The sequence below is a fragment of the Hippoglossus stenolepis genome, chromosome 7 (assembly GCF_022539355.2).
Source record: "Hippoglossus stenolepis isolate QCI-W04-F060 chromosome 7, HSTE1.2, whole genome shotgun sequence".
Taxonomy (NCBI): domain Eukaryota; kingdom Metazoa; phylum Chordata; class Actinopteri; order Pleuronectiformes; family Pleuronectidae; genus Hippoglossus; species Hippoglossus stenolepis.
Genome location: NC_061489.1, coordinates 8,047,297 through 8,073,187, shown reverse-complemented (window position 1 = coordinate 8,073,187; position 25,891 = coordinate 8,047,297). Strand labels below are relative to the sequence as shown.

Sequence of the window (25,891 nt, the reverse complement as noted above, 5' to 3'; positions counted from 1 at the left end):
TCCTGCAAGGCTGCAATCTGTAGCCGTTGGTTGCTACCATCACATTTAACTGAAACCTTTCTGATGTTTGATTGAAAATATGTTTTACATTTTCTGTTTGAATGTGAGAAAACGGTAAGATGGGATTTAACACCTGTTGTCTGTTGTTGCTTGTGTGGGTGGCATTCTGCAGCAATCTGACACCGTGCATCACAATGTGTCCATGTCAGTCTTTAGAGAAAGGACAAAAGGGAGTCGCTTCAATGAACTGCTGAGAATAAGTGCGACTACAGTGACTTAAACCGACAACTGAACCCTGACATGACAAGGACAGTTTTAATTAGAAAATAAATAGATGTCATCGACTACATAATGACTAAAAACAGCATTTAATACAAAACACATATAGGTTAAAGACATGACGTAGTCAAGTATACACCTCTCTCACTTTTCACATTATTTATTGTAATTGTCCTGTTATTTTAAGTGTGACTGTCTGAAAGGAATCTAATTCTATTCAAATTTATTTTCTGCACCACTGGCATGATTTTAAAATGTTCTGTAATCCTGTAGAAAATGCAAAACAGATGTATTTTCCAACATTATATAAAAACAAACTTTGTATTGATGTGTGGGTGGAACGCTGCAGCAAACTGGATACACACATCACAGTATGCACATCTCAGTCTTACAGAAAGGACAAATGGAAGACGCCTTAATGTTGTTTTAAAACTACTGAGCAACTATGTGCAACTACTGTCAGTGACCAAAACAGACAATATAATACCTCGAAAAGGAAAACCATCACTGTTGATTAGAGACTAAATATATGTTTTTTATTACATATCAAACTACCTACACACAGGTTTAGCATGTTATTTATAAAAAAGAGCCTTTAGTGACTTTTTTAGTTCTGATTTGGTACACGTTCCAAAGATCATTAGAATTTACACCAGTGTCTTTACAATAATAATAATAATAATAAAAGACACTGCTAAGTTGCATTGTGGGAGTTGTAGGATCCAGTTTCTTTTGATTTTCACCTACATCAGGGACAAAAAACAGCTCTGCTACCTCAGTTTTTACTGGAGTATCTATTTCAGACGGTACACTGTTGTCCTATATCGCATGGATTGTTCAAATCAATAAAAAGGGGATACTGTTTATCAAAACAGCAATGAGTGGATATGTTGAGCAAACAGAAACGAGCATTCATTTTTCCTGTCACTTAGCTGAAAAAGACACTTGCATCACTGAGGTTTTTATGTACAAAAAAGACAAAACAATTCTTAAATACTTAACCACACAATGTCTTGAAGTGATTATCTAAACCATTAAAAGCACATGGTACTGCTACATTACTTAGATAAATAGGATCAACTGTTAAGGACTTTATGGCTACAAGTAAAAGGCGTATTCACAAATAGATCTCCGAGTGGCCCGGTGCCAACTTTGGCCTAGAATGAAAAGATGAAATAAAACTTTTCTTTCTATTCCAGGCATCTGTTCCAGACTTCGTAAAGAAGCCTCTGTAGGTGCAGGATCAGAGTATATACGACTGCAAATGATTAGCCCACTGAATTAACCATTCCAAGATAAAAAGTCCCTGATTAGAGTCTCGTACACCCACACGGCCCCAGGTTCCTGATGATTAATACTGTTAATGATTCGCCTTCTGGTTAAGGATGAAACAGCTAATTTTATTCTACAGTGATCCTGCCATCAGTCTGCAGTGGTTAAAAGGAAAGAAGAAGAGGTTTGTCTGGTGAGGGCCACTCAGTTTATCAGCTGACTGGTGTGAAAACAGCAACTGAACAAGCAGTTTTCAGCATGTGTGTAGTAGCAAGAGCAGAAAATAACAAGGAAGCCAAATATTTCATCTTATGTTTTATTGCGCCATGTCATCATAAATGCTTCTGCGCTGTAACATCAGCCATGGAGGCCTAATCTAAAAGAATGACCTATGGAGAGAAGTTTCCAAAACTCTTTTGGAGGTAGACTAACTAATCAGAACATTCAATATTTGAACAGCAGAAATACAAATACATTGGTCTGGTTAATATTAGAGCCTGTAACATGTGGATATCTTCAGTCTATTTCAGTACATGATTCCACCCAAAGCAAACACGGGACCAGGAAACAACAGTCATGAAGAATTCCTCAGTAACGCACAGTGCGAGTGTAAAGAAGATCAAGTGTAAACTCTTCCTCACAGAGCTTAAAGGGAAGGTCATGTTACTCCACTGCTCATTAAAACCAACACTAATTTAAGCTGAGTGTCCCGAGAGCGGAAACAAACATATGGCTTTGATATTTTTCTTTTTGCATATTCATAAAGAGGTCATCCCTGCCAGTGGCATAAAAATAGCTCTAGTGTTTACTAGCCAAGAAATGATTAACGCTGTTAGCTGCCTGTAGTTAAAGAGTGGAAAACGCCACAGACGGGGTGCGTGCTTTCAGGCCTGCTGGCTCTGAGGGATTCCTGCAAGATCTTTAGCTGCAGCGCTTTGGGAGAGGGGGGGACGGGGAGGAGGAGGAGGTGGAGGAGGAGGAGGAGGAGGAGGGGTATGAAGGGGGGAGGGAGGTGCTGCTGTCCTAAGCTGATCTGAGCAGGGGGCTGCAGAGCCAACAAACAACGCACACTGGAAAAGCAGCAATAAGATTTTAGGATAAGGGTTTAGATAAATATGTAAAATCTGTGCTAGAAATCTTACAACCAATAAATATATTTACATGTAGATAATTCAATAAATAGTTCTGAACAGGCAAACAGTGGTTAGGCACCCGTAATTAGTGCAATTTAGAGTCCTGCAGCACACCAGTTCAATGGATGTTCTCATTATGGGTCACTTGTGTTTGTTAAAGCACTTGCAAGAGCTTCACATTAGCTCGACCACTTCCTGTTTGTGCCACATCCTGTTTATTTGAAAACTTCTAACTCAATGCATTAAGACGCTGTAGCATGCATGGACCCTTTTGCCTGATAGGAGAGGAGGGAGGAGGCGGAGGTTCATTCAGTTTGTAAGACATGCTGCTGATGAAGGGATCTTTACCTGGGGACAAAACAGAGAGAAAATGTGAAGTCAAGTGTGTTCGAGTGTAAACCAACAGAGTGTTGTTGGGAAGGCAGACTGGGCTGCATCATTTTTATCTCTGCAGGCAGTTCTTTCTTATTTTACACAGCAGAAGTTAGATAGAGAGGAAGTAGAGTGCGAAAACCTCCCTGCACATCTTAATCGTAGCGATCAGTGAGTTCAGCAGCAGTTCTGCAGAAGTGCACAGAAACAGTATCAATCCGTCAAATGAGTATCATCTGTGTGAAGAAGTTAGCAGGCTGGTTACATAATGGAGGAAATGCAAAAGTTGCATCATGACAGAAGGAAAAGTTGAAGCCATTGGGAATATCAGTGCTTTCCTCAGACATAAAGTATCATAAAATTTGAAAAAAAGCTCTTTACAGTGTAGAAGGAAAAATTATCCAATAAAAAACATCAGCAAACCAGAACAGCTCAGAGGATGCAGAGGTCAGAGGTCATGAACACCATAACAGGGGAGCATTGATACAGACTCATTATCTCTAAAACTAAATCTCTAAGTTGTCATTTTTAAACTTTTAGGTCATGTTCTGGTGCAGATTAAAGAAATTACATATAATGTGTTAATTACTATGCTTAGAGGTGCTGTTTCTTCTGAACAGAGAAAAACTAGACTCTGTACTAGAGAGGTATCGATACCAGCATCAGAAATGACATAGATACTGTTGAAAATGCTGAATGAGGCATCAGCACACACATCTATGTACCAATCTGAACTAATACCATGTCTTTAAAGTATATTAGTCCTCGCCAGATCAAACTGTTCTTTTCCCAGAAATTACTTCTTCTCTGCTGCTGCAAAACAGCAGTTACGCTTTACTGTCATTACTGGTACTTGGCTAAAATGTCAGCAAACTGGCAATAGTTCATGCTGGATGTGCACTTGAACAGATATTTAAATGAGTAATTGTTGTGTATCACTAGCCCTATTTATTCATGCTCTTTTTCAGTTACGGCTGTCTAACTAGATAATAATAAAAGTTCTATAGCATTCATTCTCTGTATTTGTTTGTTTTTCAAAGGTTTTAATCTGAGTCAGGTCACACAACAATGAGAGCAATCATCACTTCCAAACAGGATTAGTAGCAAACAGCTCTTAAATTTATTTATATATACATATATACATTGAGGCTATTTTATTTCTTTTCTTACAAAATTCCCAGATTTCTCAAACGAGACATTTTCATATTGCATCCCGAGAGATTCAGATCCAGTCCTTTCCCAAGTGTTACGAAGGCAAATTATCGAGCCCTGCGCAGAGAGGTGCATTTCCTTTGAAACATTTATACGGCTTTAGACTGCACTGCTCACTGCCCATGTATGCAGACTTAAGCTGGTATCTGGTGGCAGTTGATCAGGCGTTAATATTACAGTGTAACTTAATGCTCCGGGCCGAGGAGAGCGTGGGCCTCAAATCACATGTGAAAAGACTGACTGTATCCTGCAGTATGTGTGGCTGGAAACTGTGCTAGAGAATTAAAGCTGATTATTTACGCCTCACACTGACAGTGACAGAAGACTTTTACCTATTTGCCTGAAAGCTCCTTCTTCATGCAGGACTTGAAAGACATGAACTTCTCCTCCACTCTGACACCCTGCGAGCATGTGTGTGTGTGTGTGTGTGTGTGTGTGTGTGTGTGTGTGTGTGTGTGTGTGTGTGTGTGTGTGTGTGTGTGTGTGTGTGTGTGTGTGTGTGTGTGTGTGTGTGGGACAGAGAGAAAGAAGGAGAAAGATGATTAGACCATTTTCCTGATGTCCCACTAGGTGGCAGTATGATTTCACAAACATCACTAATCCCAGACATTGAGGTGAGATGTGTTTCAGTAATAAAAAGTGGCAGCAGTGTAATTTAGACATGATGGCATGGAGGTGTTTAAGTGTACCATTACCTAAAGAAAAAAAGAGACATAAGTAGTGCCTACTTAAAGTTGTAATTAAACAGGAAACATGGTGTTTGTGTTGGTAATAGTTGCTTAAGCGGACCTAATTGTGTTAAAGCACCCTGTTTTGAAAACAAACATGCATTTCCGAGCTCAGCGTAGACCCACATTTGCCTGTTTGTCCTTCTTCAGATTAAATCTGACGTGACTCTGCAGCCATGAGTCCATCTCTGAGCTCTTTTTGGCAACTCTACACAGATTACACATTGAGAAATAGCCAACAGAAAGAATGAGAACACGTCTGAGGCTGACGAGGGAGGAGGAGAGAAGGTCGAGCAGGTTCTTCTCTCCTGCCTCCTTCATTAAACTGTATAGATAAACGGTATTCATGCTGTCTCACCCCTTTGCCACGATGCAGCCGGTTCTTCATGACGCCGATGAACTCCTTGTGGCTCAGTTTGTCGTCGTGATCCTCGTCGAAAATCTTGAAGACGGTGTTGACCAAGTGGCGGGTCAGCTTGATGCCCGTGGCCACGTAGACAGCTCGGGTAAACTCCTCTGCAATATGACATTAAAAGACACGATATAAGAAGACTTTTTTAATCTCTCTGCTTGCAGGCACCGGGTCAGCGTCACTCAGTTCATGGATATCTTTGAGATCAGAATTAAATCATAAAACTGTGGCTACACCTGCTTTTTACAGGATGAGGACTCACAGACACCAAATATTGTTCCTGAGTGAATGGCAGCTTCTGAGATGCAAACCAACTTAAACGAATGAAGTGGCTCTCCATTGATCGGTGGAGGTCAGGAAGGTCAGTTCACTTGGAAGGACTCTGAGGCTGTGAAAAGAAGTGCATCATGTCCTCTGTGGCTCTGAAGGAGCTTTTCCAAGTTTGACAAATGACCCTGATGATTCAATCAGATTCTTTTACACTTGACAAATAAATGATGAAAATAGATGCACCATACCGCCGAGGAGTCAGCGCCCCTGTGGACAAAGCCAAGTCTATAACGAAATGGTTTCCATTTGGTGTGGAAGAATGTGACTGTTACAGCCCTGACCCCAATCCAACCCCTACAGGAGGGACTGGAACAAAGACTGAACTCCAGGTTTTATTGTCCAACATCAGTTGGTGTTCAAGGCTGAATGAGATCAAATCCTTCAAACCAGGTTTCAACATAAAAAAATTTAAAAAAAGGTTTTCAAAAAAGATGCTGTTTGTAGAGTATGTTCCACAAACACAAGTGGGTGTAATATTCAGGTGTCCACATACCTTTGGCCATGTAGTTATAACATGTTATCACCAATACTTACTCAAAGTAAGGGCACAACCGTCCCCTTAAATTCAATAAGCTGCACCAAATTACACACCCTCAGTCCCCTAAATGTGTGAGATCTTTTCATTGAGATCCATTCATAATTTCCTAGGAAAACTATAGAAAAAGAAAAAAAATACGCCTTATCTGGCAATGTTAAAGAAAGAACCTTTGTCCAGATCTATGGCCAATTTGAATGTGCTCATTCTTGGCCCATGTCCAGTCCTTCCACCAAGTGTCATGGAAATCTGTCCAGTAGTTTTCGTGTAATCATACTGACCCTCCAACAAATCAACAAACCAACAAAAAAAAATAACGAACAGGGGCGAAAACATAACCTCCTCAGTGGACGTAAAAAGCCCGCACCAAAGAGTGGGTCTCAATATGAGGAGAAAAATAGTAAAACACTCAAACTATCCAATGACTCAAATTTATTTTTGCTCTGTTCGTCTTTACCTTGACCAATGGAGCGGTTGGCGAAGTTGTACATCTGCATGGCGATTTTAAAATCCTCCAGGTTGTTTAAGAACTGAAAGAAGGACCTGAACTCGTCAAAGGTGATTCCCTGCGGAGAGATAACAACATGAAAACTACGTCTTTATTGATGAAACATTAACCTTGTGAAATGTAAAGTGCCTCATAAAGCAAAGGGTCGGAACATGTGTCAACACTCCAGCTCAGGATGGTTCTCCGATTCACACCATACATAATAATATGCTTGCTTTCATCCTGCGGGGGGGGGAATCCTTTATGTGTGTGTGTAGCCATCAGATAGATAACACACCCAAACACTTAAAGTATACACTGCTGGATTTTCCCTGCGCCGTATGGACACGCTGGGCTGTCAGCAGCGGGGGGGAGGCGGTCGCTTTTGGGAAGAGGTCAGGCTGTTTTGCAAACTTTTCTAAAGCAGATTAACCTGATACTTGCACAAACAAAAACAAAAAGTGATGAATCCCCAAACATCTCAGGCCTGGCTGATGACTCCAACACGGAGCCCATTGATGTCCACTCAACCGTCCCACAGCTACCAGTTCCTCCTCCCGCCAGGGCCCCCGCTGAACAGGCGGCGCACACAGCCGAACAAACGGAGCAATGACTAATCTGTGACGCTTTGCTGTTTGGACAAGGTGAGGGCCATAAAATATCTCTCAGCCTAATGATGAGACCCACTTGATTATCAATGGAGATCTAGCAACAGGCTACTCGAGGAGGATGAGGAGGTGCTGGCGTCTTTTCACACGGGTCAGCGTGACGAGAGGAAGAACACATTACAGCTCAAAATGAGGATGCTTCACTCAACAGCTTATTCACACAGTGGTAAAGAAAAGAAACAGAGCAGTAAAATACTAATAAGCTACTATAGTATATATATGTGAGTGTGTGTATATATATATATATATAAATAATTCTGTTTCTATGTTTTACACCCATCTGTAGCAATATTAACATTTATTTTTCTATTGTTTTCTATATGTTTGTTAAAAAATAGTTCCGAATTTAATGGAAGTGTATTGCAATCACTTGTTTAAAAAAATATGTGCTTTGTTTTTCTGAATGAATGAGATTATTCAGAGAAAAAATTCAGCTCTTGTTTTTTCTGAATTAACAAAATAGCCTACCTCAAAATATAATTGAGTTACTTTGAGAGCATTAAAGCAAGCATGTTAAGCCTGTGTAGTTCGATTCCTTTTATTTTGGTTTGGGTTAGAGACCTTGGAAGATATTTGTGTCTTTTTATTTTGTTGGCTTTGTGCAGGCACCTCAGGACTTTGGGACTGTTCAGACAGAAAGTAGAAGGAATTTGAGTCAATCATCCCCTAAAATCACAAGGTGTGAGATTAGCTTTGGACAGAGCCAGGCAAACTGTTCTTCACACTTTATGTGTCATGAGGGGAGTGTGTGGGGAACCAAGAGGGTGTTTTGGGGCTTTTTATTGGATTACATCTAGAATAACACAAAGGGAATGTGACGGAAAAGCAGCGCACCTTTTCATCCGGCATGCTGTGTCGCACGTTCTCCAAGTATCCGCTGACGTCGGCCACGTTGGTGTAGCGAAGGAGGATCCGGGCGAAGTCTTCCTCGCTGATAGTGGGCATGCCTTTGGAGTAGGAGAGGAACTCGATCTCAAGCACCTCTGTCTGCAGGTTGTCCATGAACCTGGAGGAGCGAGACGGGCGGCAGCTGCTGAACTCACATGCACAAAGCAACACTAACAAGACTACTGAAGGTTGAGCTGTTGGGAGGTTATACATGGGGTGAAACAGAGAGAGTAGAATGTTCTCAGGGACATCATAATCAATAACAAAAGGTTTCTCAACTCACTTGTAAAAGTCTTCAAATTTCAATTCAGCTTTGCCTTTTTTCCCAAAGAAATGCACCAGCAGCGTCGTCTCTGTCTTTTCATCCACCTGCTCAGAAGGACCAAACATTAGCTGCCTCATCACCCCTCATAGCTTTAAATATCCACCTATATTTTGATTTGTAAAATAGCAAAAACAATTCACAAAAATACAATGCACTATGCATTTTGTCTACAGCCAGGATACACTGTTGTGTCAGCTAAACATTAACAAAGACATTTATTTCAACCGGCTGAAACTTGAAGTAAAGATGTTAGTTAATAGCCAGATTGAGCTTTTTAATAATTACTCAGAGTTAATGGTTAATTTTCAAACAGTGGGCCAGCATTTCTCTAATTTCTTCACGATACAAACATGCAGCAGATTTATTACACATGCTTCCCCCTGTGTTGCAGATGGTGTTTTACATTAGAGGAGCTCAGTGAGCTCTCCTGATAACAAGAAGACAGATGCACCAATCATATGCATGTTTCACTGTGGTTGCTAACAGTAAAGAGAGTCACATGGTACAGAAGGAGATGCTGTGTAGTATTACTGTATAAGTGTAATAGTCAAAGGTGAAGAGGCATCTTAAAAGCCGCTTCACTACCTCGGTGAGATCAGAAAATAGGACTTGACTTGTGCCACGTCTGAGAACATCCCACATGCCCCGGGCCTCCGCATGCTGACTGTCTCTTTTAAGAACCTGTGGCAGCAGTTGAAGCAAAACTATTAGAAGACAATTTACATCTTGTTAACAGGATAAGGGGAATGAAAATGGATTGGAAGGTAGAGTCAGGGTGAGGAGACGGAGACACGTAGCAGAGGACAGGCAGACAGGTGAGCATGCAATCCACTGAGACAACAATCTGACATCCATCTGTATGCTCAGAAAACAGAGCAGAAACAGAGCGGGGCTGACACCAGTGTCTGTGAGGCCCATCAGCCCTGACATGAGCCTGCTCTGCAGCGATGCATGCAGCCTCTTGGCAGGACGACGAGCCAACACAGCTGACACATGTCCAAAGCATGCAGGTCGTCGCAAGATCTGAGGCGTGATTCCTGCCAGGTTCACAATGCATCTGAACCAACCCACCAGCAAATGCAATACTTGTCATCCAAGGAAATGTTGTGAAAAAGATTCTGATATTCATTTTTTATTGGAATTTTAGTCTTTTGTCCGCGTCACATTTCCTGTTCGATGCTGTCTGGAACAATGAAAGCCACTCTGTGCTATTTTCTCTCTGAGGTCACGCTCCTGCTCTGGGATTAACCAATCATCATTATTATTATTATTATTACAGTTTACACTGCTCACTTCATTCTCTCAGCCGCTGTGGGTGTAATATAACTACAGCTACACTCAAAAACAACTGTCAACAACACATTGCTTGTAATTGCTTGCTTGGTGTCGACGCTGCTGCGATAAAAAGATCACAGACCATCTGTCACCAGAGAAACACTAGGATTTCTCACTCCCAGGTAAAAACCAACCCATGCTTATATCACTTATTCAGTCTCACTGCCTCGATGTCAAGTGTCGACATCACCTCACTGAAAAAGGTCGACACGTGTTCTCATGTACTGCTTCACTTGGTTTCACAATATTTATTTATCTATTCAGTTTTCTTTTTATTTCATCTCTCGAGCCCCGAGGGGAAATGTGAGAATGCTGATAAAACAGCTTTTCCTCTGAGCCTCGTAGCTTTTCACCAGAGAGGGGGAGATTTACGACATGATCCCACAGCTAATTACAGAACAACTCTTTAATGCACCACGCTTGGTCCCGTGAAAGGATCCGACACACTTGCAGGCAGAAGATAGTGGGGGAAAGCCCAACCGCAGCACTGAAGACATGCCTGTTATGTGTTATTGAAAAAAAAAAACTGACTTTTGAACTTGTTGCTGGCGAGGTACCTACAGTACGGTGGGAGGAATCAAAACAAAAGAGACACACCTAAAGGCACAGCGTTCAAACAGTGCACTGAAAAGGTGGCTCTCTCCCTGTGTTAGCTGTAGGCACCTCTCTGTGTGTGCTGAGTGCTCTTCCCACCGCTGCGTCTCCTCTCTGACGGGCACCTTCATGGTCAAACCCATCTCAAAAGGAAACCCGAGCCCAAATACCGCTCCTCAAGAAACTGTAAAAATAAAACATGGGGGTCCGGGCGAAAACGTTGTCAGTCTTCAGGTAAGTGGAATCTCTCTCCCGGCGCTGACAAAAGACGAGTACATAAATCATCTGCGCTGCGGCCCCTCCACACACAATTTGTCAGATAATGCTGAAGTAGTGATGCATTTCAATTTCACTGAATGTGAATGAGGCTGTGTGGCGTTAACAGTGACAAACACGGGAGATGTCAGCCCCTGAGACATGTGTGTTTTTTCACCATGCAGAAACATTCTCAGGTTAGAGAGACCTCATGCCAAAAACACATGCAACAAGCAGAACAGTTCATTTTCCTCCAGGGAAAAAGAACAATACGCACAGTGTGCGGCTGGGATTTGCGTTGACCGTAAAGCTGCAGGATCTGAAATGCAAAAAAAAGAGGGAAGGTGTATGCATGACAGAAGATCCATTCATAAATCACAACGTATTGTAGAAGAGGAACATGGATCCAGATGAGTTTGTAATTTAAAGTCGTCAAGTTTAAACCAGGATTAATCCTCCTTGCCTTAAGCTTTCATGAATGCACCCAGTCTTCATCCTCAACTTGTCTTCTTGCAAGGCATCATTATACTTCCAAATCTAGAGTACCCATTCTAATGATCTTTTTGATGGTTATACGGGCGTCAGATTAATTCAAGACTGTCCCGAGATGCTAACATTTTGTCCCTGCAGAGTAAGCTCCTCCATGTTGTGTTTGTGTGATAAGACCTCAAAGAGTCGCTCTTATCGCTCCGTTCAGCTCTGCCTGTATACATCCACCTGCACGCGGCACAAGACGTCCCTGCAGAGATGAAAGCCTCAGACATGTTTTACCCTGTATGACCACATTCACCCTACGCCTGTCTTCTTTCGAGGAAACCGCAAGTGTTGCAAAAACTGTAGTCCTCTGCTTCAAATTCAACATTCAGGGTGGATGTCTGCATTTGAGCAACTAAACAACATCATCACCTTATTAACTTGATATAAAAAAAAGATCTTATTTACAAATTTCAAGCAGACACAGAAAAACCTGAGCATTCAAGTCATGTTTCTGACCCTATTCCCTCTGCTTTGGTCTCCACCAGCTCCAGACACAAATATCTGCCTCTTTAGCTATGAATTGCTCCACTGTGTTGAGCAATTAATTGAAAAACAGATATCTGATGCTTCTTGGTAAATCTGTTCCTCTTCAGCTCTCCATGTGTGGGCAACCAAAGCCTGCTCAAACGTGATTGGACAAACTAGAAATGGAAACCAGAGGCCTTCTGGTCCCAAAATCTTGTCCCTCGTTTACAGATTCTGCAAAGTCACGTGCAGAATCTGTTTATAGAGATTTCCCTAAATCTCTATAATCCCTAAATCCCTAAATATGTTTGACTTTCTGCCCCTGCAAGTTGCTAACTTTGTCTCTGTTGGTTTGAATTGAGCCTTTGATTTGAATTTGTCAGAGCCTTTTATGCTGTGACAGTTGCTGCTGCTAGAAACAAGGTTGATGAGAAAACCTTGCAGAGTGGAAAACCAAAACAACAGAGCTGAAAGATGCTAGAAAGTTTCTTCAAGAACTGCAACATTACACACATTCATTTGGTCCATTGTAAAGTTCTGAAACTCATACCTTCTGGTCCAACCTTTGCATGTCTTCACTCACTTCCTTCCTGTCCTTTTTCTTGCGGAAGATTTCTTCAAGCTGGAGTGAGGCCGACACGTTATTACGCAGATTGTAAAAAGCAATCAAATACATTTCAATATAACTGGTTATCAAGAAGTGGCTCATACCACCAAGAACTCCATTTTGTCCACCATCTCATTCCCATCTGCATCGAACATGTTGAAAGCAATCTTGAAGCCTGCATGGGGCTCTGAGATCACACAGAAATCAATTTCAAAGTCACCTTTATAATCTGCTTATAATATTTCAAAAGTGGGTTGAACTCTTTACTTACTTGTTAAAATGCAGAGCAGGAAGAGGTACTCTGTGTAACTGATGACACCTGAACAAAAGAAAGAGAAACAAAAACCAAGATGTTCCCTTTTCCACACAAGACGGCATCAAATAGCATTAAGGACAAGCTGGTTACAGATGTTCAAAGTCATGCGGCCGAGGTGAATAAGCCGTCCACAGAAACAGTGCACGCCTGCAGACAAGAGTAATCTCCTCGCTCTCACTGATAACATCTTAAAAGGTGCCTTCTCCTTCATGCTTGGTGTTCCTCTCACACAAACACAGGCTTTACAACTGAGCTGACCTATCTGGACACAAACCCAAACAAATTTGAAGCCCACGGCCTCTGATCGTGTTTGGGTAACAAGGTGTAATACATTCTCAAGTGATCTGTCACTGATTGAGAATGGCCGATTCAGGTTCTGTGTCCCGTCCTTCAGCTCCCTTTGTTGTGGGACACGGAGAGGGGAAGAGTAAGTGTCGGGAGACATCTCAGCCGACTCGGGAGGCTTCTCCCCTCTGCCTCTGAAAGCATTCCCAAGCTTTTGTTTGCTCGGGGAAGATAGAGAATCCAGCTCAGATAGTTCTGGGTGACTGCTCCGGGTGTTATGGGAAAAGAATTCAGGTAGAGGCTTCGCTGCAGGGAGATATTTTCAGAAAGAGGAGCATTTAAGTGACAAAAAGAAAACTGGCGACAGAAGACAGTTTTATTTACTCTGTCTTACATTTCCTCTAGAGGCGGTGTGTATCCAGCTAACAGGATGATGTAAAACCCACTGGAACACATGTTCAAACTGAGGTGTGAAAAAGAGAATTAGTGCTGCGTGCCATTAGACAAAGTTCATCGAGAAATTCCCCCTGACAAAGTGCTCCATCTTCTCTCGCTGTTTGGCAGGTACGGCCTTATAATGACAACAGATCTCTGGCTTCAAAGCCTCTAAAGCTTAAATGGGTTGAGGAGGGTGAAAAAAACTTTTAAGATTCCAACCATGTCTCACCAATACCACACACCTTCACTCCTGGAGGGAGCCCCCCCCCCCTCCTCCTCCTCCTCCTCCCTGCAGCTCAGCCTCTGAGCTCGAGTAGATGTTGTTAGACAATACAAAGAATTCCACAGAAACACTTCATGCAGAGTGGCAGTCCCACAGATGTAATCCAATGCCATTCTTAGGCTTCATAATGTCCGCGGTGATCAGGGGGGTGGCCGGTGGGACATGTCTCAACATAGCTGGGTTCAAACAGCTCCCTCGCTCTCTAAAGCGACGCTTTGTTCGCAGATCAATCCCGTCCTTTTTCCCCCTGACAAAGCCGCAAAGTTTAACAGCAGGATTAAAAGCCCCAAATCCCAGCGTTGGCACTTAGCTAAAGCAACAGAGGAGAGAGAGAGACAGAGCAGAGCAGTGAGATCTGATGCTCCGCTGGCTGGTCTGACACACCGAGCCGGAGTGTGCAGGCCCAGGTGGGAAAATTAAAAGAGACCTATACGCTCACAACGGCGACTTCATTTTCATTAGTTTGAACGGAGGTTTGCGGTTGAGGAGGGGGATAGTTTCACTGCCCGCATCAAGTTCAGTCAGATTCTCTGTTGAAACCCAATCATCAAGACTCCTCGTGTGCAGTGCTCATATACAGAGCCATCACAGATGTTTACTTGTTGTTTCTGTATGCTAATTTACTGGTATTTTAAAATTACTTAGGGGGAAGTTTTAAATTAGGCCAATTTTCTGCCTCTCTTTGGACTGCATATTATTAGATATCTTATATCTTTTAAATGCACAAAAATCATCATAGAAATTATGCAGAGACAGGTTGAGATAATTTTCAACAGCCTGAGGTAAAATCTTTTTTTGTCAGACCAAACCTAGAAATACTGAGTGAGCTGTCACACGCGGCAAATACGAGACACAAACAGCTCCTGGATAATTTAATGATGATGAAATGTATCATTATGCTTGAAAACATCACTGAAATAATTAAAGTTACCCAAGCTATAGATACATTTCTCAAAAAATTGTTCACCCTCTGAAAGGTTTTCTGAAAGTTTTTATTGTGCATGGTTCAAAGCACATAACAAAAAAATTGGGGAAAGAAGCAAATAAACAACTGAACGTTTCTTTTCCTATCAAACAAATGGAGATTTGTTTTGCAGAATGCTGCTAAAAACTTTACTCAAGTCTATTCAGTGCCATTTGTAGCCTTTTCTTAAGGCTTGATTTTATGGCCCCATAACTTTTGATTAATTTTTACTTTCTTTGCTAAATCCTTTGCTTCTTTTATTAATTATTGGGGAAATAGAGAAGGTTAGTAGCACACTTTCAATTAATTATTTCTAATTAATTTCATTAAAAAATTCATGATTTATCTTCTTACTTTATTATTTTCCCTTCAATTAGTACAAAACCATAAACTGTTCTTTACAGGAAACTTCATTTTGTTACTTGATTTTTGTATTAAAGAAACAGGGAGGAACCTCCTGTATATTATAAATGGACTAGGCCTTCCAGCAAAGGTTACCTGAGAATAAATCTACAACGGGCTGATGGAGAGATAAGATAGTATTTACAGCACACCCTCTCTGCTCTACATTACACCAGGCTGACGTGCACAACAGGGCACACTGAGCAACACAGCCTTAAAAAATAAAAGGGCAATTACGTATATTGAAGGGATTTATGTAAACATCTCTAATACATCAAGCAGGTTCCTTACCTCGTTCACGAAGATTCCTAAACAAATTGGATGATCCTTTCCAAACAGTTGGAGTGTCAGCCAACATCTTTTCTAATTCCTGAGAGAGAAAAGGAAAATCCCTGATCACTCATTCATTTCTAAGTCCTGGGTTTCCACAACACAACACAGTGTTTGCTGAACATTACAGGCAGCACAGAGGTAAAACACAGAATCTTCCCCAAGAGTATTTTATTAAAATTGAGTGTTTATTTAACTGGAGTAGCCTTTTCATTATAATATATCTTGTATTAATAGGAGTTGTAAACTGTAAAAAAAAAAACTAAAGAACAACTCACCTTTTTAGTAAGTGACCTCCAAGCTCTTCTACCTAAAGAAAACACAGTTAACAGTTAGCAGCTGATGTCTTTGTGGGTTTTTCATTTCGATACTTGTATATATGTCGTGAAACAGAACTGGAAAACAAAAGTGAAAACCGGTGTTTACGTGGACAGCAACATAAGTTGCATATCTCGCTGGACAAATTCCGATGGTCAATAAAGCAGCAGATAAGATGGATGCATTGTAAAAAACACCTGGCTGGGTAATCACATCGATAACAGTGACAATAACCCTCCACTGACACATTTTAAAACCTGCGTATAAAGCTGGGATTATGATTTCTATTTGATGGCTCGCTCTCCACCAAAATAAGGAAGGAGGGGTGTATGCAGGTATGTATCTGATTCTTTCAACTAATGTCTCATATATTAATCATTTACATGACAGCACTTTAAGTTTTGACTTAATCTTTCACTGCATCGGACTGTGCTCCTTCTGTTGAGTCTGGAATTAAAACCATCTGTGATGCATAACGTTCATGTCCAAGGTCATCCTAAATATCCACAGGGATGGCAAAACTCTCTTTTTACAGCCACAATATAACCATAAAACACCATGATTACCATTTTGCAACACATTAGCCTTCATCAACCAGAGGATAATAACTGAAGGAGTGCTCCTCCACAAGTGCTGCTTGTTTTCCTTCCTCAATGTACGTTCAACACAACAATCGCAACAAATCATAATCAATCGCTCTCATCACAACGTCTCATCATTACGTTCATGGAATCCATGTTCAGTTGTTTGGTCTTTCTGGGTCCCTGCGAGTTTTAGTTGCCACATAAATGAGCCATAAAAGTGGGGTTGCTGGTAAAGATGTCTATCTTTATGCAGGTTATTATGACTGAGGCACTTCAAGCTGCAACTTATTGTCTGATGACACTTCCCAGGCCCTCAGCAACTAGACATGTTCCAGGAAACAACAGTGAGGGGCCTCTAAAAAAAAATCTGGAGTAATAGGAGGATGAAGGAGCGGGGGTTTATCCCATGACTTGATGGAAGAGTAATTAAGCAAATGGCCGCCGACGAATAAAGCTGATTCCTCTGCAGAGCTGCAAAGATTACGCAGGCTGAGCTACATCTGCAGTGCAGCACCTAGTTACAGTACAAGCAGAATAAAGACAAGTGCATCTTATAATGTGAGTGTGAGTGGTTGTTTGTCTCTATATATCAGCCCTGTGATACAACCTGTCCAGGGTGCACCCCTCCTCTTGTCTGATGTCAACTGCCCCCAACCCACAACTCGTAAAGGATCAGCATGGATAGGAATCTGTTGCTACTACAGATGGAAAAATAATGAGTGGATAAATATATTTATCTTTTCTTTTTATTCATTTTTTAAGCAATTATAAATGTAATCTTTGTTGGTTGGTTTGGAACTTTGGAGATATTTCAAGACATCACACTGAAAACTCTATTATGTAATTTATCATGTAATGTTAGTCTGAAGTCATTTAGTAATATTATGCATTTTAAACTGACTGAATGCTTGTTTCCATCCTCAGACAGTTCTGCAATATACTGTCACTTTTTATTATTTGATGGTGCAGAGTGAAGTTACAACACTTTGTGTTTATCCTACCTGGTTTAACTGCAGTGAAGATTTTATAGTCAATGTTTTTCATAACACAAAACTTGATTTGCTTTTTTACTGCATATGTGGCCTTATTTTTTCATACATTGGATAACGGCTATTTCAGGTGTCTGTTATGCAACCGACACAATCTACAGACCCAACTTTACAACTTCTCAAAATAAAAGCTCTGTAATGAAGCTCGATATAAACCATTTCAGCTACAAAACGAACCTTAGGCTTTTACTTTGTAGATAATTTGGTAAAAAGTAAGTTGTTCTATTAATGTTGTTGTCATGAAAGAGCACCCGTGACTCTCGTGAATGTCTGTGTCAGCCCGAGATAATATATACAATAAAAACAACTAGATTATCCAAACGATCAGGTGGTTATGTTTACCTGCAGTTACTGTAGTTTATCAGAGGACATAGAAGAAGGCAGTCGAGTCGTTCTGCAAACTAAAGGCACACTGCCCTGCCCCCACTGACTGGTTGGCGGTTTATTCAAATTTTATTAAAAGTGAATGCGTTGCATGTCCAAATCGCACCAAATTCAACACTGCACTTCCCTGTGCCATTAAGAACACATATGCCAAGCGTGACGCCATTAAGAGAAATGGTTTGTGACATATACACTCCCTATACAGACAGTTTGGAGTTAGGTGGATACATTATTTAAACAAAGAATTAATTATCAGCTTAACAAATGACTTACTATGAATTGACCTGTGTGACCTGATATAGCGGCTGTTAATAGGTTTTAAATAATATCACAAAATCCTCCTCTGCAGATGAAGTTTGCAGGAATTGTCGATGTCTCAGTCCTCTGGGCACTTAAAGAACCTAGTGTGTGTGTTTAATGTTTTTGAGTATCAGGAGCACACTCACTTTTAGGTTCATTCAGAGTGACGGATTCAATGAAGTTGAGTGGAGTCATGTAGAGCTGGCCGTCGTACTCCACTGAGCTGAACAGACGAAATCTGTTTTCATAGGACGACATGTACACGTCTCCATCATCCAGACCGTAGCTCTTGGCCTGTGAACACACACACACAGACACACACACATACTGTCCTGAAATATTGCAAATCATATCAACAGTGATAATACTGTCTGAAAGATGCTTTTCATGAAATCCACGGAAGCTTTTCTTGTCACGAAAAGCCGCCGCGCTCACATGGGACAACAAAGAGGCCCATGCTTTAATTCAGTAATGGGGCGCATGTTATGTCAGCCGTATTTTTCATCCCCGTTCACCAGATAATGTCCCTACAACGGTTCAGATAAGGAGGCTGGATTGGTGAAGACAGAGTGGATCTCTCCGTCAGGTGGCGTGGTGCCAGGTCCACTGGGCACCGAGCAAACACCCAGGGAATGTGTGCCCCCCTCTGCTTAACCATTAAACCCCCTCTAACCACCCCCACCTCTCATCAAATGTCAGCCCCTCCGCCAAGCCCCAGTGTCCAGTTTCCTGCGTCCCTGAATTCCTGCTGCCTGTGGACACCAGTCAAGTTTACCCTCCTCCTCCTACCTGCAGATATCGCACAAGGAATCTCCTGTAGCTACAGAGGCGGACAAGCCAGGTCTTATTTACATGTTTGTTTATTGTGATCTGTGAAAGTCATGTCAATGTTGTCAACACATGTCACATGAAGTGCTGTTCTACTGGCTAATAGAGCCCAATACACTTTGAACAGGGAAGACAGAATAAGTAAAATAAATCTCCCTGTTTCCTGGAAATATTGTCACCACTTGGATTAATCTGCCAGTTAATGAGAAAGTGCAGATCACAAGTTCCTAAACTCCACAGATGTATTTTCAAACATTGAGTTTTGTCAAAATGTTGCTCAATCTTCTCTGTATTGTGAAGTTTGATGACACTGATTAAGCAATAAACTGAAACACACCCATCTCATTATAACCTTGTGGCTGGATTTGTGAAACCTTTTACCTCATCCCACCTTGTGAGCAGTAGATTAAAGCTAGGGTTGGTAATCCAGGAAATGTTAGCAATAGCAGGCTACACTTTGAAAATATACACACCAATACATTCCACCCCCTCCCATCGGCCCCTTTCACTTCTGGCTATTTTATCTCCTTTAGCAGCGTATGCCTCACCGACTGAGGACTCCAGTGACAGGCAGCTATACCAGCCAGTCTTTTCATTAGGACCAAATTAAATTAGTCATGTATATTACAGTCCTGCGAGGGGCTAAACACACCTGCTTTATTTATTTGTTTCTTTTTTTTTACTTTCTCTTTTGATGGCTATTGGGACGTGACGAGGATTTCAGCAAATTAAGGAACAATTTAGCAAATTGACTTAAATCTGAGCTTTACAATAGACACACTTGTGTACCTGCTTCAGCTTCTTGGGTGTGAGGATTTGCTGCTTCACTTTTTAATATGATTAAAAATGAAATTGTAATGAAGTGTGATGTGCTCACTACTTTCTAATGAGGTGAAGAGTGACAAACTACTACAATTTTGGAATAAATGATTAATGGATTATTAAAATAATCCTTAGTTTTAGTGATACAAAATAATTAATCTCAGGGGACATTTGTCTGTTTTGTCCACAACTGTAGCTCCATGAAGTGGCCAAAAATAATGACAACGTTAAAAATAACATCATGTATAATGACCTCGCAAATGGCCATGTTGCTAACCACAGCTCCAGGTCATTACTTTTGCATTAGACCACACTCAACCTAATTCTGTCCACCCCTTAAAGAACATAAATGCTCTATACTATATTTATTCTCTCTTAATTTCATAAGTATTATGTAATAATTCTGAAGCTGAAGCAGGCGAAACACTTAATAATGGTAGCCATCAATAAGTCACGTGATAGGAGATGCCTTTGGTCGTTTTGCCATTTCAGCACCAAAGGTCGTGGATAGCTCCTGATGGTGACCTCGTCGTTATTATTAATAACATTAATATGTATATTACTGTTATCATTGTAGTTGTACGTGCGTAGAGACGTGAGAGAGGAGAATGAACGGAAATGCAGATTCTCTCTGGTCATCAGCGTTGTGTTCCTACACGAGAAACCGAAGCTCGCATTGAGATTTATGCAGTTTTTACACGATTGCTGACAAAACGGTGTTGTCACTAAAGCCCCACTGCTGGATAGTTTGCTCCAATGTACCTTGTCGGTGGCAGAAACTGACGGCAGCACCAGATGCGAGAGTCGAGCCTCGACGCGGCTCCTCAGTCCGGAGCGCCTACCGACCACCGGGCCCCGGTAGTAATAACAATAATAATAATAAGAACAAGCAGCTCCGGTGACGCACGCTCCGGCCGCGATCACTTTGAGCGCCTTGGCCGCAGGAGAGGACGGCTGCTGCCGCCGCGCTGCTGTTCTGGAGCCGGTGGTGAATGAAGGGATCAGCCTGCGCAGGGCAGCCATGTCTGTTTACACACAACCACACACACACACACACACACACACACACACACACACACACACACACACACACACACACACACACACAGACACACACACACACACAGTGCAGAGAGCTCGCGAGAAACGCCGTGGGTATAGCTCTGCTATTCCAAGACGCTCCAGGATTAAAGGGCGTCACATTCATGACAGCGCATGAAGGAAATATTGGATTATTATTTATTAAATTATTGTAAAATCATGTCTCATCACTGTTTTTTATTTAAGGTGTCACACATTTACTATGAGGAGGTTTAGAATTTAAAGTCAGAGCTCAGAGGTGGAAGCCCCCATGCAGCCCAACCATCGACCCTCTCTCTCTCTCTCTCTCTCTCTCTCTCTCTCTCTCTCTCTGCCTCTCTCTCCTACCGTGTCTCCCTCCTGGTTTATGTCTTATAGGAGAGAAGGGGGGAGAGAGAGAGAGAGAGAGAGAGAGAGAGAGAGAAGAGAGAGAGAGAGAGAGAGAGAGAGAGAGAGAGAGAGAGAGAAAAATCCCTGCCAGGGCACGTCTGAACTGTGACTGCCCCGCCCATTACTAGTCCTGTGGTTCTGCACCTGCCTCACCACCCCTGCCACTTTGAGCGCAAAACCTCCCCGGAGCTGCTTCACCTGCACTGCAGCGTTTCTCCAGCCCGCACCGCTCCATCCGCCTCTGCTGCAGGGGCCGAGGCATCCCCGTCCACTGCTGCACAGGTAATGCAACATGAGGAGCAACCGCACCTCCAGCTGATGAAGAAGACGCAGCGGTAGAGAAGGAGGAAGAATAGGGGGAGAAATCGGTGCAAGATCCTGGTGAGTGTTTCATGCTGGATAAGAGGAGGAGAGGAAGCCCGTGCGTCCACGCGTCCTTGCACCACGGGGTCGTGCGCTCAGTAACGCAGGAGGTGGACGGAAACATGCACTATAAGTGACAGTGGGAAGCAGGTAGCCTACTAAGCAAGAGCGCGCTCCCTCCGGACCTCCTCACTGAACTTTACCCGCTGAGCTCTGACGCGATGGCTGCTGCCGCCGCTTCTGCTCCTGTTCTCGGGGAAGTTGGAGGCGTCTTGCACGGCATCGACGGTGTCGCACACGTCGGGTCCCATTTCTTCCTGAGCCCTCTGGGGGACAGTCCCACGCTGCTGCTGGGGGATCACCTGGTACCCGGGGACAGACTCTCCCGGAGCACCGCAGCGGATTTAACGCACCTCAAAGGGATCCTGAGGAGGAGACAGTTGTACTGCAGGACTGGATTCCACCTGGAAATACTTCCGGATGGCACAGTGCAGGGGACGAGGAAGGACCACAGTCGTTTTGGTAAAGATCAATATTTTATTATGGCAATATAAATAAATGAAATAAAGTATTGTAAAGTAAGCAGCAGCTATAATAAAACAAATGATGTAGTTATGATAAATAATCATCGTAAAGGAAAGAGTAAATAACACTTTTAGATTAACAATGACTATAATGCTGTTTATTGAAATGTATTAATTTTTGCTTTAATCTGCTGAATCAGGATGAGTGATCATTTTCTTTCATCTTTCACAAAGTGTGTACAGAACAACTGTGTTATTCTTCTCCAGGTATTTTGGAATTCATAAGTCTTGCTGTTGGGTTGATAAGCATTAGAGGGGTGGACAGCGGACTCTATCTAGGCATGAACAACAAAGGAGAGCTGTATGGTTCTGTAAGTATCCTCTTTGATTATTCACATCTCCCCAAAATCCACATTTCTGTCCTTGGGATGACACCGGGCCTCTCCCTTGTGGAGGATTTGATTCCTCAAGAAGATGTCTCTGAAGAAACGATGACATGTGTCGTGTGTTGTTTCCTTTGTTTTCAGGATAAGCTCTCGGCCGAATGTGTCTTCAGGGAGCAGTTTGAGGAGAACTGGTACAACACATACTCCTCCAACCTCTACAAGCACGGAGACAAAGGGACGCGTTATTTTGTGGCATTAAACAAAGATGGGACACCAAGGGATGGGACTAAATCCAGGCGACACCAGAAATTTACCCACTTCCTGCCCAGGCCCGTGGACCCTGACCGTGTACCGGAGCTGTACAGAGACATCCTGGGGCACAGCTGAGACCTGCAGGGGAGGCCTGGTGCAGATCAGGAATAGCTGCTGAAAACCCTCGCAGGCAGGGAGCAGAGAAGAGAGAGAGGGACACAGGAGGGGATGTGGCCGGGGCAAGCTGGTGGACAGCAGCCCGGCCGGCAGGGGATAAAGGTACCGGGGGCCTCTTGTAGGAATGCACGGGCCATCTCTCAGCAGCCAGGACGACAGGTTAGAATGTCTGCACGCTTGGCATGAGGGGGGTCATTTGTTTCGGAGGCCGGACGACCCTCACAAGTACCTGCGCGGAATAGGAAACGGAGCTGGATGGTCAGTGAGCATCTCCTCTGTCGTGTGTCGGACAGAGACGTCAGTCAGTCGATGTGGCATCTGTGGGAATCTGCAGTATCACAACTTGGTACTTTTTATTGGGTGCCGTGTCAGAGAGCCACATTTTGTTCAGAAGGACTTTGAAGGAATTCTGTTTTGTTTTTCTTACCTGTGTCTAGACCTGTTTAAACAGAGCAAAGTGTAACAATTTATTTATTCCTTTTTAGATACATATATTTATGTTATATATTTATTTATTTGAGAATATATTTTTACAGTTAGACAACATGCGATATAGAGAAACCACTAGAAATTGTATTGATTATATAAAGACTGATACACTGTACCATTAAGTCTTTTATATTGAAAAAAGCTCATCCAGTGATATACTGTAATATGACCAAAAATATGAAACATAGCAAAATATGGAATACACCCCTAATTTTGAAATGTATTTTATCACAATAAGATAACTGTGAATCAAATTTTAAAGAAATTCTTTGTCTTTTTGACAGTGATTACAACCAAACTACTGTTACTTGTGTTTTAAGCAGAATCTGAAGTTGACGTACTGACAATTCAAACAATAAATTGCTCAAAATGTGACTAAAAAGCCTTTTTGTCAGCCTGTATGATTAAAGGGCACTTTGTTATATACTCCTTTAAACAACTTTTGACTTTTAACAGCGCAATATTTGAAAAGAAGTTTACTTTACTCATAGCCTTCGTCTCTTCAAGTTTAAACGTATAAACCTGCTTATGAGATCAATGTTGTCTTTCTTTATGGACATCATTATGCCAAGGGACGAGTCGTAGACCCCGACGCACGCATAAAACTTCAAAGCGTCCCCTCCTGAATGCTGCGAGGCTGCACAGTGACACGATCAGGACCAAATAAAACCTGACCTTTTGCTCAGGCCCTGCAGCTTTAGCAGCTGTATAAAACTGGAGGTCAGAGCGATAAGGATTAAGTAACCTCTGCTGACAGTTTGAGGACTGCAGACTTGTTGAAATGTCTTATTAAACAGTGGAATGCAAAGGTGGCCAAGGTATCTTTAAATCTACAAGTGCAGTGCCTGTTCTAACCCTGCCGGTTTGGAATGGGCTGTTTGTTTGGACTGTGTTAATGCCCCGGAGCAACCTCAGAATTATTCTTTGCCACTAGTGAGTCCGTCTCAAACAGTTCTACAATATACTGTCATTTGCAATGAAGAAATTTATAGTCAATGTTTTTAATAAGATGACACTGAATTTGCTGTATTACTGTTCACGTGTATGGTTTTTATATAAGTTTCAATGATATACTGAACTGCTGTTATTACAATCTTCAGATCCAAGTTCACTTATTTTCAAAATAAAAGCTCTCAGGTTGATATAAAGCAACACCGCAACAAAACGAACATTGTGCTTTTACTTTGCAGACCAATTGCTATAGAGGAAGTGATTGCGGTCATGACGGAGGTCACCAGCCGCGACACTCGTGAATGCCTGTGTCAGTTCGATATGATGAATTAAAAAAATTTCAAAATGATCTGGCATTGATTTTGACCGGCGGTTTGACCCAGTTGCCAACCACTGCTGTAGTTTACCCAAAGACTTAGAAGAAGAAATGTTCAACTCTGCGCGGCCTCCACTGAGTGTTACAGAGCACTGTTTGCCTGTTCATTACATTTTTATTAATATTGAACGTATTGCGTGTTCAAATCTCACCAAATTTAACAATGCACCTTCTCGGGCTGTTAAGACTGCACATACCAAGTGTGAAGGCGATAAGGTGAAGAGTTCACGAGATATATACGTTCCACATACAGACAGACGTTTGTGGAATTAGGTAGATGAGTCTTATTCTGTTATGTCCAGACATTTCAAGGCTTTTGTTAGATTGTTGAATAGAAAGGTTGTTTTAATGTTGGAGCCACAAAGCCGCTGAATTTGAAATGTTTTTTCCAAAAGCCACTATCTCATGTGTCTGTGCACAGTTTCCTCCACGGTTGGGAGCAGATCTGTGTTGAAGCATGAAGGCTGCAGCCTGTGATCTTGGCTCGTGTGTGTGATGGTGAGCCAGTTGGGGGGTGTCTCGATACGGGGAGTCAACCCTGCTGCCAACTCTCTCCCCGTCTGCAGCACGATACGTCGGGACTTTCCCACCTGCACACCTTGAACATCAACTCGCTTCTGTCGTCGATTAATGACAGCATCCCAGAGTGTATAATAACCTGCGCGCACATGGACATCCCCTGTCCACTAGGTAAACACACGCAAGCCTATTGCAACATGAAAAAGGGTTCTGATGTTTGTTTGTTTTTAAAAAGATACTGTCACTGCTCGTCTTTCTTTAGCTTCTCAGGAAAGTTAACAAGCATGAAAGTGACGGACGGGGTGTGCTTCATTCCTGTCTCGTCCCATCTCTCCAAGGTAAAGAATGTGTTGCCATAATAGTTTTAAGGTTTTTTTTTTTTTTTGTAAAACTTCTTAAGAGACTAAAGTTTCATCCCCATTGCCTTTGTGGACATGAAAAGCCGACTTTGTGCGGATCTAAGAGCGTAACCTCCTCCGCTCCCCCCTTGACATTTTCAAGGTCATGTCTCTAAACACACTGGAAATCCTGGCCTGTGATACCTGATGCCCAGAAGTACTCTTTGGCACTTGTTTAACCGAAGTTTTTTTGTCTGCCGGGCCCTCAGACACACGCTTTTGTTCCAGCTACCCGGTGTCCTCCAGGTG

At 42.2% G+C, this 25,891-nt stretch overlaps 2 protein-coding genes across 4 annotated transcripts; one reads left to right on the top strand and one right to left on the bottom strand.

The window, feature by feature from the left end:
* Positions 1–1,853: 1,853 nt before the first annotated feature.
* On the bottom strand, positions 1,854–20,802 carry micu3b (mitochondrial calcium uptake family, member 3b). 3 transcript variants are annotated; one of them, XM_035160804.2, is made up of 15 exons: positions 20,500–20,802; positions 18,234–18,381; positions 15,731–15,762; positions 15,414–15,492; positions 12,706–12,753; positions 12,539–12,621; positions 12,378–12,449; positions 11,103–11,144; positions 9,227–9,322; positions 8,600–8,685; positions 8,263–8,434; positions 6,731–6,839; positions 5,355–5,512; positions 4,601–4,669; positions 1,854–3,032 (listed from the first exon to the last, which is right to left on the bottom strand). In XM_035160804.2, exons 1-14 carry the CDS (start codon positions 20,758–20,760, stop codon positions 4,601–4,603), a joined length of 1,455 nt encoding a protein of 484 aa, XP_035016695.1. In that variant the 5' UTR covers positions 20,761–20,802; the 3' UTR covers positions 1,854–3,032. The 3 variants fall into 3 exon arrangements, with proteins under 3 accessions (XP_035016695.1, XP_035016696.1, XP_035016697.1); XM_035160805.2 differs by lacking the exon at positions 11,103–11,144; XM_035160806.2 differs by lacking the exon at positions 9,227–9,322 and having other exon boundaries at positions 20,500–20,801.
* Positions 20,803–21,264: 462 nt separating this feature from the next.
* On the top strand, positions 21,265–23,773 carry fgf20b (fibroblast growth factor 20b). Its single transcript, XM_035161590.2, has 3 exons — positions 21,265–22,092; positions 22,362–22,465; positions 22,622–23,773. The coding sequence occupies exons 1-3, from the start codon at positions 21,792–21,794 to the stop codon at positions 22,865–22,867; spliced, it is 651 nt and encodes a 216-aa protein (XP_035017481.1). The 5' UTR covers positions 21,265–21,791; the 3' UTR covers positions 22,868–23,773.
* The last annotated feature ends 2,118 nt before the right edge of the window (positions 23,774–25,891 follow it).

Bases quoted from the DNA above. Each gene is read 5' to 3' on its own strand.
- micu3b (XM_035160804.2), bottom strand. From the start codon at position 20,760: ATGGCTGCCCTGCGCAGGCTGATCCCTTCATTCACCACCGGCTCCAGA. The intron at 18,382-20,499 runs GTACATTGGAGC...GTGTGTTCACAG, and splicing joins CAGTTTCTGCCACCGACAAG to GCCAAGAGCTACGGTCTGGA. The intron at 15,493-15,730 runs GTGAGTTGTTCT...TTTCTCTCTCAG, and splicing joins GGAGGTCACTTACTAAAAAG to GAATTAGAAAAGATGTTGGC.
- fgf20b (XM_035161590.2), top strand. From the start codon at position 21,792: ATGGCTGCTGCCGCCGCTTCTGCTCCTGTTCTCGGGGAAGTTGGAGGC. The intron at 22,093-22,361 runs GTAAAGATCAAT...ATTCTTCTCCAG, and splicing joins GAAGGACCACAGTCGTTTTG to GTATTTTGGAATTCATAAGT. The intron at 22,466-22,621 runs GTAAGTATCCTC...CTTTGTTTTCAG, and splicing joins AAGGAGAGCTGTATGGTTCT to GATAAGCTCTCGGCCGAATG.